General features: G+C 35.1%; 1 protein-coding gene and 1 long non-coding RNA gene across 2 annotated transcripts in view; one reads left to right on the top strand and one right to left on the bottom strand.

Moving 5' to 3' along the window:
* The window catches only part of LOC148599888 (carnosine synthase 1-like), a 36,388-nt gene extending 20,690 nt beyond the window's left edge, over positions 1–15,698 (bottom strand). The window contains exons 1-2 of the mRNA XM_088559491.1: positions 15,450–15,698; positions 6,725–7,513 (exon numbers count right to left, since the gene is read on the bottom strand). Of these exons, the coding sequence (XP_088415617.1) occupies positions 6,725–7,513; positions 15,450–15,698 (1,038 nt within the window). The remainder of the gene's footprint in view (positions 1–6,724; positions 7,514–15,449) is intronic.
* On the top strand, positions 12,560–15,684 carry LOC148599889 (uncharacterized). The gene is made up of 3 exons (XR_015918222.1): positions 12,560–14,284; positions 15,140–15,164; positions 15,547–15,684. It is a non-coding gene; the product is annotated as an uncharacterized LOC148599889 (long non-coding RNA).
* Positions 15,699–17,638: the final 1,940 nt, after the last annotated feature.

Here is a 17,638-nt window from a genome sequence, read left to right as displayed (position 1 = left end):
ATAAGAAACGAATGCATTTGAACAGTTTCGTGAGATACATGTACGATGAATCACTCAATGGCTGGTTTTTAGAAAGAACCATACTTAAGATAATGTACAAGAATATATGACATAAACTCTGAAAAAAAAAACTTCTACGGCAGCATTAGCCATAACCAATACAGCTGTTAACGTTATAAATGTGATTTTGTTTTTCAATTAGGCCAAATAAAATTATATCCTTATTTCCTGTTACATGTACATGTCAGAAAAAAACGAGTCGGAAGATCGGGATTTTATTTATATGTACTTAGTTTCCCCGAGTTTCACAGAAAACAACTTTAATAACATCTTTTTAACTACCCGAACTTTGTGAAACCGAAAATTTATTACCATTTGTAAAATGTCGAGGCGTTTGGTGGGTCTTTTGGTTGTTAGTTAGTCGGAAGTCAAGGCCTGAGTGGGTCGGGCACCAGGAAACAGAGTATGATTTAATTGACCTTACTGTTTTTTTTTCATGTGGAACACCAATATTATTATGATCGAGATAGGGAGGTCGGGTAACAGGTACATGTAACAGAGGTACACTTTTATTTTGCCTTACTAACTTTGTCGAACTCCAGTATCGTTATGATCGACAAAAGAAGTAGAACATCTGAAGACTAATCAAAATCACTTCACGGTGTTAACCTGGAAGCTCCTGTACGTGTATTATTTTCGTTCCACAAATTTCTCTCAAAAATAATCTTTATTTTTAGTGATCTTTAGGTCGCTTATGATATTGACCAGGGACCAAGATTATTACGGGTGTTTGTTTTTGTTTTTGGGGAGGGGAATTAATGTAAATTTCTTTGATAACTGTAAAACATGAGTTGATTAGTTCTCAGTGCATGCTTCCATTTAGCTAGCGAAAACGATGGGATTAATTGGATATTTAAGCACCGGTATTCGAAATATTATCCATACTTTACTATGTGTGGCCTATTACTCATACCAGCATCTCTTCCCATCATAAAAGATGGGTTATTGAATACAATAAAAAAAGACAAAATTTCTAATGATTAGTAACAAATTTTACCTACATGCAGAGATAACTCAAATAAAAGACAGCTGTTCAGAATAACACCTCTTTGTAAACAAATGATTTTAAGTGCTGTTAATACAACTGACCTCCGGTTCACTTGCAGTAAAAGTAAACTATTGTAAACAATGATAAAGTTGATATACAAAACTTCGGAAGTCAAGGTTTTAGCAAACTTGTACAATACTTTGCCAGGAAGATGTTTCTAAAGTTTTGTTTTGCCGTAGACATGACCGATTTTATAAATCAGACATGAGATTAATTATACGAAGTACTTTTAATTATTTCCGGAGGAATACAGTCCTTATATGGGGAAAACTTTCCATTCTATGGCATAAAGGGGGATGGGAGTAAGGAATAGTGTAAGGGGATGGGAGTAGGGAATAGGGTAAGGGGATGGGGATCTTGAATGGAAAGGATAGATACTTTAGTTTTAAAGTATTTATTGATATGATAATTTTAATTAAAAATAACAGTTTAATATCAAATAATTTCAAAATAAATATCCAGTTTGATAAAGTAAATTTGAAGGGTTTTGACATGCATGAATCACCCCCTGTCTGATATTTATAGACTGGTCTTGTAAGGTTTGATTATCAGAACACATCAAGTACAATAATCAATGACAGACATATTCATTACCAAATCTAAAGTGACAACTATTGAAGGCACCTCAATGAAATATTAACGCCTGTTCTAAAATGACCCCGTGCAGGTCCGGGTGTTAAAAGAATAGGCCTGCAGCAGCGCTAAGCTTGTCGTAAAAGGCGACTAAATAGTGCTCAGAAACCTAGCCGGGGGCTAGGCGCTCTGCCCACAGAGCAACTGGGATGTGTGCCCCAGGTGGTGGAATGGGGTACCCCTGGCGTGTTACATGCAGGGGTTGTCAGGCTATAATACGGAAAACCTGACCGCAAACCATAGTGGTGCACCGTGTTGGGAAAGATGCCACGTTCCTCGCACGTTAAAGAACCCTGCTGTGGTATTCGATAGGAGTAGGAACCTTTGCGCTCCGCCACAGGAGGCTAAATTGCCCGACCTCACCCATCCCCCCTTTTTTCCAGTGGCAATCAAAATTTGTCGAACCTATTATCCTTGTGACCCATCCTTTTTTTTTCATTTCATGTTCATTTTATCATCAATTTCATGTTCATTGTCTGAATATAGCTGAAATATTGCTGCTCGGACGTTAAACCCCAACAAACAAACAAACAAACTGTTCTAAAATGACAACTATTGAAAGCACCCCCAACGAAATTTCACGCTGTTCTAAAATGACAACTGTTGAAGGCATCCCAATGAAATACTAACGCTTGTTCTAAAATGACAACTATTCAATGAAATATTAACGCTTGTTCTAAAATGACAACTATTGAAGGCACCCCAATGAAATATTAACGCTTGTTCTAAAATAACAACTATTGAAGGCACCCCAATGAAATATGGACACGGATTGCTTGTTACACTTTCAAAAAAACTTGCATGTAAATTACATGGTTGATCATTTGTGTGGTGTTTTCCAATTTGATAAGTTTGGTTTTAAATGAATCATTATATTTACAAATGATTGGATCACATACTTGAAAGAAGACCCGATATGGCTGCTATAAAAATCAACTTTTTATGTGAAACAAATTGTCTGCCTCAAGATCAAACATTGATTTTTAAAATTAACTTCGATCTAATGGGTCAGTTATTAATGCTTATTGATTAAACAGATCTCCATAATAACATTCTTTCTTAAGATTTCATAAAAAAAACTTAAGTATAAATATTTACACGAAAAAATTTTGTGTAAACATGAATAATGCCACAGATTTATCATGTGTAATCTCAGCGTATGAATCTGGCACCTCATCAAATATCATACTTATTGGTTTAATTGTCTAAGATGGAGTGAAACAGTCCAGTCTAGAAATGGGCTAAATGATCAAGTTTTACAAACTAATTAAATGACTATATATATATATAAGTCTAAAGGTTTGTACAACGATACCGATAAAGATGTTAACACACTATAGTATATATATATATATATATATATAGAGGGGTCTGAAAAATTCCCAACGATGTTAGAACTGTCAAATTTGCGATGCAAATTTTTGGTCGTTCCCTCCGCGGGACTCGAACTCGTACCGCTGTGACATCTATGGCAACACCGCCTGCACAAAGTCCAGCGCCCTAGACCACTCGGCCAGCTAGGCTATATAAAAATGTAGCTTTCGCTGGCCGGGTCATTCCTCCTCGTAGGATTAATCTAGGGCTGTAACTTAGTACATGATGTATGGTGGTACGGGACAGTTCATTTAGATGTTAATATGTAGGATAGAGGATCAAATTAATGATGCATGTCACAACAAATCAATATTATACAACGTCTCAGAATGTGACGACTCTATTTGCTACACTGCTCCATCGGATCAAATTGATACAGGGAAGATATATAAACGTATAGAAAGGTCTGAAAAATTCCCAACGATGTTAGAACTGTCAAATTTGCGATGCAAATTTTTGGTCATTCCCTGCGCGGGACTCGAACTCGTATTGATGTGACATCTATGACATGCATCATTAATTTGATCCTCTCTCTCTATATATATATAACGTCAGTATCCGTCCGGGCAGAATTTGTCCTCATAATGCCACTCTCTGTTCAGGCAGAATTTGTTCTCATAATGTCACTCTCTGTTCAGGCAGAATTTGTTCTCAGAACGTCACTCTCTGTCCAGGCAGAATTTGTCGTTATAACAAATTGGTCGATCAAGTGAGTTTGATAAAAAAAAAAAAAAAAACAAAAACGTACGGAAGTTCGTCTGATTACAATAATATTGGTATGACTGATAGACCTAAATCCGGAAGATGACATTGTATATAAAAGAGAAGAGACACTAACTGGCACAGAAAAACAAAAAAGACAGACAACAATATATAATTACACAAGAGACGAGTAGTGCAAACCCCATAATGATCAATAAAAACTGAAATGTTGCCAATGATGAAAGGCCAACAAATTTCATATAATATTCTACATGATGTATTTACAAATCATTTCACATGACGTCATTTCAATTCAAAAGATTTTTTCTCGATAGTAAATATCACTTTCTTTATCATTTTTATTTCACATGGTTCTGAGGTAAGTTCGATACGTGTCTATGTAAGAATTAGGCAAATGGTACTGTTGTCCATCTAAATGTAATTTGATTTCAGAAGTAACCAGTTTCCGAACGGATAAAAAAATCGTCTATCATCTTATAGACATTGTTACGCCATGTGACCAAAAAGTTGGACCTTACTTGTTAAATTATCATACTTAAAAGTTAAATTGCAAGAAATGACTGTCATATCTTTCTGTCTAATATTTGGTTGGTTGGTTGTTGGGGTTTAACGTCCGAGCAGCAATATTTCAGCTATATTCAGACAATGAACATGAAATGGATGATAAAATGAACATGAAATGAAAAAAAAGAAAGGATGGGTCACAAGGATAATAGGGTCGACAAATTTTGATTGCCACTGGAAAACAGGGGGATGGGTAAGGTCGGGCAATTTAGCCTCCTGTGGCGGAGCGCAAAGGTTCCTACTCCTATCGAATACCACAGCAGGGTTCTTTAACGTGCGAGGAACGTGGCATCTTTCCCAACACGGTGCACCACTATGGTTTGCGGTCAGGTTTTCCGTATTATAGCCTGACAACCCCAGCATGTAACACGCCAGGGGTACCCCATTCCACCACCTGGGGCACACATCCCAGTTGCTCTGTGAGCAGAGCGCCTAACCCCCGGCTAGGTTTCTGAGCACTATTTAGTCGCCTTTTACGACAAGCTTAGCGCTGCTGCAGGCCTATTCTTTTAACACCCGGACCTGCACGGGGCGTCTAATATTTGAAATAACCTCCGGAAAAATATTAATCATTTCTTCAGTATAATGTAAAAATACTTTGTTGAGGTGATACATGCAGTTACTCGATTAATATAGAGAAAAAGAAATAAATTGTCACTTTTTTAACCCCTCTTCAACAAACTAAATCTGCACTACAGAGTGAAGTTCACGTACTATAGAGAGTAAAGAATAGTTTCTGAGGTTGATGTACTATAGAGAGTTTAGGCATTGTTTCTAAGATTCACGTACTATAGAGAGTATAGGCACAGTTCCTGAGGTTTATGTACTATAGAGAGTATAGGCATTGTTCCCCGTGTTCATGTACTATAGAGTATACATGTAGGCATTGTTTCTGAGGTCCACGTACTATAGAGAGTATAGGCTTTGTTCCTGAGGTTCACGTACTATGGAGAGTATAGGTATTGTTCCTGAGGTTCATGTACTATAGAAAGTATAGGCATTGTTCCTGAGGTTCACGCACTATAGACAGTACAGGCACTGTTTCTGAGATTCATGTTCTATAGAGAGTATAGGCATTGTTTGTGGGGTTCATGTACTATAGAGAGTACAGGCACTGTTTCTAAGATTCATGTACTATAGAGAGTATAGGCATTTTTTTCTACGATTCACGTACTATGGAGGGATAGGCATTGTTCCTGAAGTTCACGAACTACAGAGAATATAGGCATTGTTTCTAAGATTCACGTACTTTAGAGAGTACAGGCATTGTTTCTGAGGTCCACGTACTGTAGTGAGCATATGCATCGTTCCTGGGGTCCACGTACTATAGAGAGTATAGGCATTGTACCTGGGGTCCACGTACTATTGAGTTTATGCATTGTTTCAAAGATTCACGTACTATATAGAGTATATGTACTGTTCCCGAGGTACATGTACTATAGAGAGCATAGGCATTGTTCCTGAAATTCATGTACTATAGAGAGTATAGGCATTGTTTCTGGGGTTCATGGACTACAGAGAGTATAGGCATTGTTCCTGAGGTTCGTGTGCTATAGAGAGTATAGGCATTGTTTCTACGATTCACGTACTATAGAGCGTATATGTACTGTTCCTGAAGTTCATGTACTATAGAGATTATAGGCATTGTTTCTAAGATTCATGTAATGTAATTTCAGCTGTAATCAGTTCATTTACCACATGTAACTAAAACAATTATAATGCATGTCTCACTTGTTCAACGAACCGTAAATTCTGCACTACAATAAACATGTTCGACGAAAGAAAGATAAAAAAACGGATACCGTGAAACGCAAAAAAATGCAAACATGTATAAATTAATAATCTCCATCTCTCTATCTCAGGAAAATATTCGTTTATATAGAATGAACACCACTAAATCAAGACTTTGGTTGCCATTCTTTTTCTACTAAAACCACAACTAACATTATAGTAAATTATCATGAATATTTTTATTATGCATTACCTGAAGTGATATTTGACGTAGTTCCCCTAATCCTTTGAAGTTATACCCCAAATTCTTTGACATAATACCCCAAATCCTTTGTTAATAGTACAAAACAGCCTTTGTAGTTGTAGTGTTGCTTTTGTTAAAATAGTCGCAACATTGTTCACGATTCGTAACATTCCGAAAACAATTAAAATGATTTGCAACTAAGTTTGTATATGCGCCAATTTTTACCTTTCCAAACCTCTTTCATCATTTTTCTTAAATATGAATTTTTTATCAGATCATTGACAAAAATATAAATGACGCATGATTCTTTGGTAAACTATACTTAACTGTGCTAGTACAATCCTTACCTTTCCCGCCAACTGTATTCCATCTGACTTTAAGAAGTGTTGCAGTTCGTCGGAAATATTGTCTCTAACGTCATCTTTGTTCTCTACGGCGATGATCCTAACACTGGCGTCATTCGGAACTGCATACTGGTACGCCGGTTTGTATATAACTGCAAGTGTTTCTGGGTAAAATACGCCTGCTTCTGCCATCCAAATTCTCGTCAGCAGTTTATCGTCGACTCTCTTGCAGAGCTCAATAGAGCTCGACATCGGGCAGTCAAGGTCGAGCTCAATATCTTCTCCATCATTTCTCTGCCCGTCTGTGCACGACCTCGTGAAATAGTTAACGAAGTACGTACATTGTCGCGGTGTTTCAAAGACATCAATATAAGAATTACCACCACGGTCAAATGTTATGGCTTTTTTAACATACAAAGAATGAAGTCCCTCTTTGTTTTTGGACTTGTCTTTTATTAACCAGCTTGGTGACATAACAAGCAGCATATCCCCCGGACACTGTCGACCGCCCTCCATCAGTATCGCAAGACATTCTACAGGAGACGAGAGCAAAACTATCGAAACAGAAGTACTTGGAGTTGTCGTTCTTGGTTGTGATGTCCGATCAACAGTTTCCGGTAAGTTATTTTCGTAAAGACTGTATTGAAGTGCTGTGTAGTAGTCATATATGTGGACGTCATCTTTCGAGAATGGGTTTGCAGGGTCTGGTGGGCCGAGGTTGACATCAGTCCTCCAGGCTGTGTAACTGCCTAATGCTGTTGTGTATTCGTCCGCTTTTTTCGCAAGTTCTTCCTAAAGGAAAAAATATGGATATACAAAAATGTATCTTTTACAAAGATCTAAAGTCATAACTACAAACATAACCAATTTCACCATATAAGGCTAAGTAATTTCCACCAGGTGACATTTCTCAATATCCCAAATAAGGTATAAAATGTGACTACCGTGACAGTTCTCAATATCATAAACAAGGGGGAAATGCGGCTACCAGGTGACAGATCTCAATATCATAAACCAGGGAGAAAATGTGACTACTGTCCTAGATGACAGTTCTCAATATCACAAACCAGAAAGAAAATCTGGCTACCAGGTGAAAGATCTCAATATCACAAACCAGATAGAAAATATGCCTACTGTCCTAGGTGACAGTTCTCAATATCACAAACCAGAGAGAAAATGTTGCTACTAGGTGACAGTTCTAAATATCACAAACCAGGGAGAAAATGTGCCTACTGTACCAGGTGACAGTTCTCAATATCACAAACCAGGTATAAATTGTTGCCATCAGGTAACTTCCGTACAATTTTAACAAATACATGTAGCATCAGCCAGGTATAAAATGTTGCCCTCAAGTGACAGTTTAAAACATAAAAAAATGTCAAACAATGTACGTCAAAAAACCATGATATTTGTTCCAAACTGTATGTGTATTTTAGAATGTCCACACCCCGTGAGTATTGTTCATCTCCAATTAAATCAATGTATTGAACAACATGATGTTACAGGCTGTAAACATTAAGCAGCACTCCAGCTAAGGATCGTGCAAAATGTGATTCATGGGTAAAAAGCCTACATATTTTTATTTTTGATATTTTGTTTTTAATGTCATAGTAAACAGAAATTAACACGTGGTTTTTCATATAGCCCGTGCTCTTAGGAGATAAAAATTATATAGAATGCACTGTATATTTCAAAATTAAGGGAGATAACTGTGTAAATGACACTCAAATACAATAGAATCTACTGAATTTTCAATGTTGATTATCCCCTAAGAGCAGACAGATCGGAATGAACAAATACACATTTCATAATATACACCCATAAAACAACTTAATTAAAAAAAAAATATGTAGCCTTTTTTTAGGTGTATCACATTTTTTCAGATTTTGCATGATTCTTACAAAGACTGCTACTTAAGTTGTTGATTATTTGATACCGAACAGCATAATTAGTGCTGCCGACAGGTATCAAACAAAGTGCTTTAGTTTTCGAGTTTAATGAGCCCAGAGGGTATTCACGACTTGAGGACCAATATTTTGTCAACATTTACAACCCTTTGGAGCAGGTGTCTATTCAGAACACGTAAGGTTTTCCATCCGATATCGACGATACTTTAGAAAAATTCGAAAGTCAAAAGGGAATTTCTCGTTCTACTGACACTGCTATAAATTGTCTTTACCCGGAATACAAATGAAAATCATCCTTATGTAACCTACCAACAAAAAGAAACACCTTGTAAATTTTAGAAACACCGCTGTCGTACTTACAAAAAGTGAAAAACGGTAAAGTTTTCTGCTATTTCGCATTAATTAGAGGAGGGATCAAAGATCAATCGACCCCAATACACTTTGATAAGTAATGTAAGTGAACTCATTTATTGTAGGTATTAGGAAACAAGTAACATGTAAAGGTCATATGTATAGAATTTCAAAAATGTAAAAAAAGAACTTCTTCCGACAAAAGTTGACTATTTAATCACAGAACAAATGTGTCTCTAAAAATTGTTGCATTTTAGTGTATTTTCAATGATTAAGAGATAATAAGACACCGTAGAATATTTCAATGTATATCTAAATATTCTTTACTTAATAACAAATAAAAATAAACACAACGTTCTCGATTCGATCTGCAACATGAGCTTTACAAAATGTGTTTGAAGTAGTAAAATACGAAATCATTTTCCGGAGTGGCTCACTTATTCATTCCTTGCGTGAAGCACACAGACATGGTAAACTGCCCGAAAATTTAAACTATGACATTGTAAATGTTCAAAACAACCTTTCTACCTTGTCAAAATATGACAACAGAATAACGCACAAACCACTTACTACAACTGCTCTGTACATGCATGTTTAGGCCGCTAAAAAAGTAAGTTTATAAAAACTTCAAGACAATAACTATAGCAAATGATAGATTGTATCCCCTGTTGCTAAACGTCTTGATCAGAGCTCCCTCTTTTTTTTAAATATTCTTAATCCGCCCCTGGCCTGAACAATGAAGTTCCCTTTGACTAATATTTAATAACAACTACGTAGTAAACCATTGTATATTCATACGGCTACTAAAACTGGAGCCTTTTTGAGAGGTAAAAAATCTTAGTTTTTATTGCGTCTGTTCTCTTTCTTCTTTTTGAGTTAGAATTTTTAAAAGGAACCTGGTTTGTTTTATCAATTCGTTCAGTATAATCCGTTCAGAACAGCGGCGGATCTAGAGGGGGAGCATGGGATTGCACCCCCTTTTTATTGGAAAATTTGTCATTTTCATGTGTAAATTGACAAAAAATGGTAAATAATATCCTAGCACACATCCTTTCCTGATGAACCCCTGCTGAGGATATTGCATTACAAACATCAGTTTGGCGCACGTTTTAACATCATAAGACGTAAATATTGTGACAACATGCATGTACCTGTTTACACATGCTTCCATGCAAAGTTCAAAGTTCACTGTTTATGTACTGTCAAATTTATTACGAAATCCAGCCTTTTTTTCATCAAAACGTAAGGTAGACTCCGGAAACTAGACAAATTGTCCGTAAACGATTCCGTGTTATACAATTTTAGTACATATGCGAAAATTTGCAACTCATTTTCCAAAGCCCATGTTGCACATCGAGTCGAGACCGTTGTGTTTATTTTGTTTGTTATTCAGTAAAGAATACTTAGATAAACATAGTAATATTTTTACGGTATCTTATTATCTGTTAATCATTGAAAATGCACTAAAATGCAACCATTTTTGGGGCATTTTTGTTCTGTGATTAAAAAAAAGTTCTTTTTACATTCTTCGAAATTCTATACATATGACCTTTACATGTTACTTGTTTTCGATGAACGGTTTCACTTATATCACTTATCAAAGTGTATTGGGGTCGATTTATCTTTGACTCCTCCTCTAATTAATGCGAAATAGCGGAAAACTTTAGCATTTTTTCAATTAGAAAAAAAGTGATATTCAAAAACTACATTTACTTATCTTTCCGTTGACATATGATATAGCCGTATACCCTCTAGGCCCACTAAAGTTCGAAAAATCCTTAGCCGTCCGCAGCACTAAAATATCCGACAAACAAACAAAAAAAGAAAGTAAAAACGCCGTGACGACAGGAGAAGAAGGAGTCATGTCCAACTATGACAAGACAACTTAGAGACATTCTGGACAAATACTACAAAAACACCATGAGCAAATACAATAAGAAAATTTCGAAAACAAATAAAATTAAAAAGGGCAGTTTTGTAATTGTAATAGTTCTAACTGTCGATAGGGCATCGGGCGACGCATCGGGCGACGCCTTAGTAAGGTAGACGACATTTGTGGGAAGGAAGGGGCATTTTTTAAGTTGTCGTGTATATTTGAAAGTTATTGTTGTGACATAGGTGAATTTGAACTTTTGTCTCGAAGATTTGAAACATCACACTTGAACAATGAAAGCATTTCACTTCACGCCGCAGCCAAAATGGCAAGTTTTCACTTGCATTTAAAAAGTGTAAGAAAACCTACATAAACAAAACATGCATAGCAAATGTCACCCGGCCGTTCGTTTAAAAACATAATTGATGTAAACAATAAAATTATGCGTATTCCAGATATAATTATATTTTCTCATGACTACGATGGTTTGATTTCGTGTTACGTTATAAATATGTTTACCCTGATTTCAATTTATACGAACCCAAGCACATGCAGGTTATGTTCAAACAACTGCAAACACATACTCGTACACATGGTCTAAATACTTATATGGTATGTTTCGTTGTAGACCGTATTTGGTATACTTTTTTTATTTTCAAAAAATCAACTCAAGCCGCCCCTCCCCCGATCCTGCCACTTGAAAGGACGTGTAGATTCGAAAAATGTTACCGATACAGCATGGTTCATTCGTTTGTTAAATTATGTGTGTATACTTGTATCACCTTTACCACAGTCAGTACCAGAATTTTATATAGACTTGTACCCAAGTCATTCATTCAGTCGAGATTCTCTACAAACGTTTGCGATATCTGTCAAATGTTTGGTATAAACCAATCTGTGTCACTTTAATATCCTTAAAGACATTTATACGCACACATGTAGTACACTCAAAGAAACCCAAACACAATAAAACCCACGAATATATTAACCTCTTAAAAACTAGTTTGGATTTCTATGAACGAAAAGCATGGGGTTCAACCCCGTGCAAATCACTGCACTTCCATTTTTTTATTTTGTCGTCCGTTTTGTAGGCGTTAATTCCTTTGCTACATTGTATTAAATCCACGTATGTAGAGAAGCCATTTAGTTTGCTATACTATCGGTACCTTCAGGTTTTTTTTAACAACAACATGAACATGTATTGTCTAAACCTTTACAACATACAATGTATTTACTCTAAAGGGAAGACAACTCCCGAACTGGAAGATGTATACAATATATTTTCACCGCTATTGAAAATAAGAGATTTAAACGCAAATAATATAATGTCGTTAAGTATGCCGACAAAGAAAATAATTACCATCAGTTCTGTAGAGCTTTCTATTCGACGGTGAAATGCACAACTGTTTGGCTAATATGAGCTTTACTCAAAGCTAACAAGTTTGTGGAGGTAACCCGATAATACAGAATGGAAAATCGAGTAAGGGTAAGTGCACTGAAATCTACACGAGTGTGGGACTCGGTGTCGCAAGGGTGTCAACTTTGTCTTTTAAAATCTAGCACCTTGGCCACATGGTCATCCTCCCCACCCTCTAGTCCTTTATAAAGAATACCTGGTAGTTGTGCGACGATTTTCATTTGGATGTTTACAAGCGCAATACGAATACTGCGTTGCCAAGGTAAACATCCGAAATAAAAACCGTCGCGCAAATACGTTTTATGGTTAAGAACTACACCTTTAAAAAAAACAAACAAACAAAAATGAGTGTAACATTGGCTTAAACAATTTCAACAGGGTATTTTCACAACTAAGGATGGGCTGAAAGGGTTTTCAAATAAGCCACGAACTAGCTTAAAACCTTACGTCAAGGTTACATTGAAGCCATGAATCAGCTTAAAACCTTACTTCAAGGTTGCATTTAAGCCACGAATTAGCATGTACTTTAAACCTTACGTTAAGGTTACATTTATGCCACGAATTAGCTTAAAACCTTACGTCAAGGTTACACTGAAGCCATGAATCAGCTTAAAACCTTACTTCAAGGTTGCATTTAAGCCACGAATTAGCATGTACTTTAAACCTTACGTTAAGGTTACATTTATGCCACGAATTAGCTTAAAACCTTACGTCAAGGTTACATTTAAGCCACGAATTAGCATGTACTTTCAACCTTACGTCAAGGTTACATTTTAGCCACGAATTAGCTTAAAAACTTACGTCAAGGTTATATTTAAGCCATGCATTAACATGAACTTTAAACCTTACGTTAAGGGACGTTACATTTACTTTTTAGTAAGTGATGCAGACTGTGTAAATCTATGAACGTATATAACCCATTTGCACAGTTACAGATGAACACCATCTATACCATATTAGGAAGTCCTAACATGTAATACTGTTATTAAAGTTATTTATTTTAAATTCAGAGGATTAACAAATTATATAAAATCCCTAAAACAAGATCAGGTATACGTTTTATAGGACAAATGTACAAGTGAACAATTGTAATGGTAATCGATTGCATGCTTGTCCTGACGTTGGAACGTCTGTATGAAACTTAAAAGTAGCGGTCTCTATAAAAATCGGACATAAAATATTCATGCATGTCAAAAACCAACCGAATTCGGTTTATTTCCAGTTCAGAAACAGTTACTGATTAAATAACCAGTCTTTTTTTTTATTTGGTCGTCGCGCTTTTGAGATATTTTTTTTTATTGTACATGAAATTTGGTTCATTGCAAGAGTTACCGTTCTTGATCTGGTTTCAATTGGTTGATTATGATTTTCTAAAAAATGCAAATCTTAATGCAGAAATGATTACAGTTATGTGAAAGTATAGTTTTATAGGCCGAAAAAAGCGTGGTTTGTTTTGTGGATTTTTCTACACCATGAATCGATCACGACCATTGGTAGTGCCTGAATTTTATGTGAACTGGTACTTAAGTACAATCGGATATTATTCTACATGTACTTTAAGATTATGCAATAAATGGCAAACAAGTGAAATATGACCATTAGGTGCGACTAGAGTGGTAACATGTCTGGCTACATTTTCTTCAATAAACCTTTTAAATAACTTTTTTTTAAAGTTAGATAAAATGTCAGTCTGTACAAAACGCGTTTAAATTGGCAGGTTGTACTAGGCGAAAAAGTTTTCACGTCAAATTCTTCAATAGATACATTGTAGTTCTTTACTGTATTTACTGGTATCTCCTTACACTTGTAAACTTTCCTTGATCCAATAACCCGAGAGCTAGGTAAAGTAAAAAATTGGACTATTTAAATGTAGTCGTTTTTCTATTTTGCTTCGTTCTAAGAGAATAATAGTGTGTACATTTTGTCTTCCTGATATTGGAGATTCAGGGGATATGTTCTAGTGTGCACATTATCTCGCCACAGTAAAACAGAATGAAAAGACATTCGGAAAAGAGGTGGGTCAGTATAAATCTATAGAATTTCTCCACAATAAATGTTTTACTACATCCGATCAACACAACATACATCTACCTTATGAACCCTATACAATGTACATCACTGGGGTAGGAAGGTATTTTTTATTGGTAAGACAGACAGTAAATTTTCAGAAAAGTAATATATATATACAAAATTATGGTACTGTGTCATTGACTTGAAATTCTTGGCAGGGTTGCAGCAGTGCCAATCGTACCGCTTCCTACCGCCTAGTACGGAAGAACTTTTATTATCCATATAAATGGGCCCGTGACGGCATGATACATATGATATATTACAATTTTAACATCATGTTACATTGAACTTACATGTTAAGCACATAAGCAAGATCTAAATTGACATTTACATGTAACATATAGAACAATATAGTATGAAATTGTGAGATGTCGGCAGGAAATAAAATAAATGTTCCAACCACAGCTAGCTACTTCTATTCACTTATAAGAAAAATCCAAGTCCCTGTATCTATAGGATCTCACGCATATTTTATTTTGATTCCATCAGCTCCAATAATGCCATAATATTGTTTTGTTCATCCTAAGGAGACTATAGTCAATTTTGTAATAAATTTCATGAGTTTAAAATGAAAACTAGAAAATTTCATCAAATTCTTGAAATTAACGTTTTTCTCTGGTGGAACGATGATATATTTATAAATTGATTTAGATGAAATTGAAGAATTTCATTTTATTTCTTCATTTCTGAATAACTGCTAAATGTCTCCGGAAATCCCAGTATCAAAAGTTTCTAATTAGAATTTACTAACTATATCATACGACACATACAATAGCAAGAATTACACTTATTTTTTTCAGCGATTTTGCTTAATTAACGCATTCGGTAAGTACAATGTATTTTTGCATTTTTTTTTCATTTTACAACATTTTCAACATCCCCGCAGATCGTGCAAGTGTAGATAATTTTCCTGTATGAATTACTCGATTACACGGTAAAAATCTGGTCAAATACGAAAAGTTATCTCTTCAAATTAGATCAATGTAGGAGTTACAATAGATAAATCGTGTAAATTATAAATAAACCGTTTTCATATGATAGGCTTGTGAATTTTCGTAATATTGATTTAAGCAAAACTTTCTAAAATGTACATGTATATGTGTGACCTACCTGTAATTGAGAAATACCTTCCAAAGTAGAACTTTTGCCATCAGATTCTGGCATTTCGACAGTAATTGATTTTGCTTGATTTAATCTTGTTTTCAAGTTTATATACCACTGCTTCTGAGATGTAAACAGTGACTGGCGAATCGTAGCGTGAGGGGCGGGAAACTTGATACATGGTAGCAGACGGCACGAGCTAGGAATCAGACGACACGCGCCTGGTAGCAGACGGCTAAAATTCAATATTCGGAACATGTCTGACGGAATGTTACAATTAATTTATATATTTTTTAATAATTTGTTATCTTTTGTATTTATATGTAATATGTGTGTACTTAAAATGATAAAATTAATTTATCAATAAATGAGTATATTTTAACTGATAGTACAATCAGGTGATTTTGAAAAGGGAATCGAAGTGCATTTTTCAAATTATGCATTAGATATTTATTATCATTTCTTTTATAACTGTATAATGGAAAACTTTGGAAACAAAGGTGCACGAATTCATGGATGATTCGACGCATTCGAGGGAAAAGGGGTGCACAAGCTTAATTTTTGATGCATTTGTAATTAAAGTCTTATAATGTCGATGAAATATACACATTGAATTAGCACCCTTAATTGAACTTCATTTTTTAATATTGCAAAAAAACAGGTCATGTTAGCAACAACCTTCCTCCCATAACTATTTTTGATAAAAAAAATAATAAAACCGGTTCATGATTTTAGTGTACCCTGAATGGTTTGTTAAAGGATAAAAACTCAGGCTGTCCGATGTAATTCATGAAACACTAAGCAAAAGTTTATGTGTGCTATCTATAATTTATATTGTATGATACTAGTGTTTTGATGTTTTTTTTTTCATGATATGGTACATTATAGTTATAGGCTAAAAACCACTAATTCCACTTCCCATAGGCTTCTATGCTAATTTCACAATATTCAATGGCTTCTCTGGACTTTACCTTAACTTTAACCTGCAGAGGACTATATATCAGCATGATTCTACATATGTCAGCTCACAATCCTCAGAATGGCATGTGGGGTTAGCAGACTTGAGTGCAGTACTGGTCAGTGGAAGTGAAGGGTCTATAAATAGCATGGGAAATCCAAGTGTTTTCATAAGATAGGGGTATATTTAAAAATCATTATGGAGATTAGGCTTCACATCACAAGAAGCAAAATGCACCTATAAAATGTACAGAAATGTTTTTCCTTTCAGAAACTGTTTAAATTTTTTAAATAAGATGAGAACTTTTTTCACAGCACTATGAGGAACAGGGGTGATTTCTGCGTAGGACTATTTTTGCGTACGTTCCAAATGCTCATTGGTTGAATTGGTGGTCTGTAACCTATAGTATGGTGCCATAGACAGGTAATTGAGGGTTTGTGTTTGTCTTGTAATTTTTGTATTGAGAGTTAAGCTATTTACATGTATATAGCTGTCTAATTCCTATATTTGATATTTGGTATATTGATAGTGTATATTAGAGTTACTCGTTATATTTAGTATGATACATACTTTTGAGTAGAATGGCTAAGCTGTGTGTTCAATTATTGAAATGTAAGGACTCTAAAAGTTTTCTGTGTGTGATATGTCTATTTGTCTATGTATATTGTCTTATGCGATATCAAAAAGATGTTTTTTTATGTAATTGAAGGGTTGAATGTTTAGACATCTAATAAAGTGTATAGTGAACCTGATAAATTTGTATTTACTACCCCTATTACAATAATATTTGGAAATTATTTATTTCTTGCGTGAAAATATTCATTTTTGAACATTTTTTTATATCATAAACCCAAACATGTAAATCTTCCTGTCCATGTACATGTATACATGTGCACCTATCGTGTATTAATCTGTGTACATGTACATCTATATTAACTTTTAGAGGGTGTATGCATTTGCTTAGAATAATCATGAAATATTGTTTTCAAAAATTCTTCTGCGTCAAGACAATTATGCACATGCTTACATTTCTATATAATATTAAGTACTGAAATTACGAGTGTAAGAAGTCGTTAACAATATTAGCGACTTCTTGCGCTCGTAATTTCAGTACTTAATATTCGCATATAATTTGCATAAATACATGTATAGAGTTATACGCCACGTAACGCTACGGGTCTTCGCTGTGTTTACCGCCACAGCGTCATAGTTCTAGCTTCATACGAGATAAAAATGTACA

Source organism: Perna viridis, chromosome 13 (assembly GCF_037379345.1).
Source record: "Perna viridis isolate PV_CMFRI_1.1 ecotype Kerala chromosome 13, ASM3737934v1, whole genome shotgun sequence".
Taxonomy (NCBI): Eukaryota; Metazoa; Mollusca; class Bivalvia; order Mytilida; family Mytilidae; genus Perna; species Perna viridis.
This window is presented reverse-complemented; position numbering and strand designations above follow the sequence as displayed.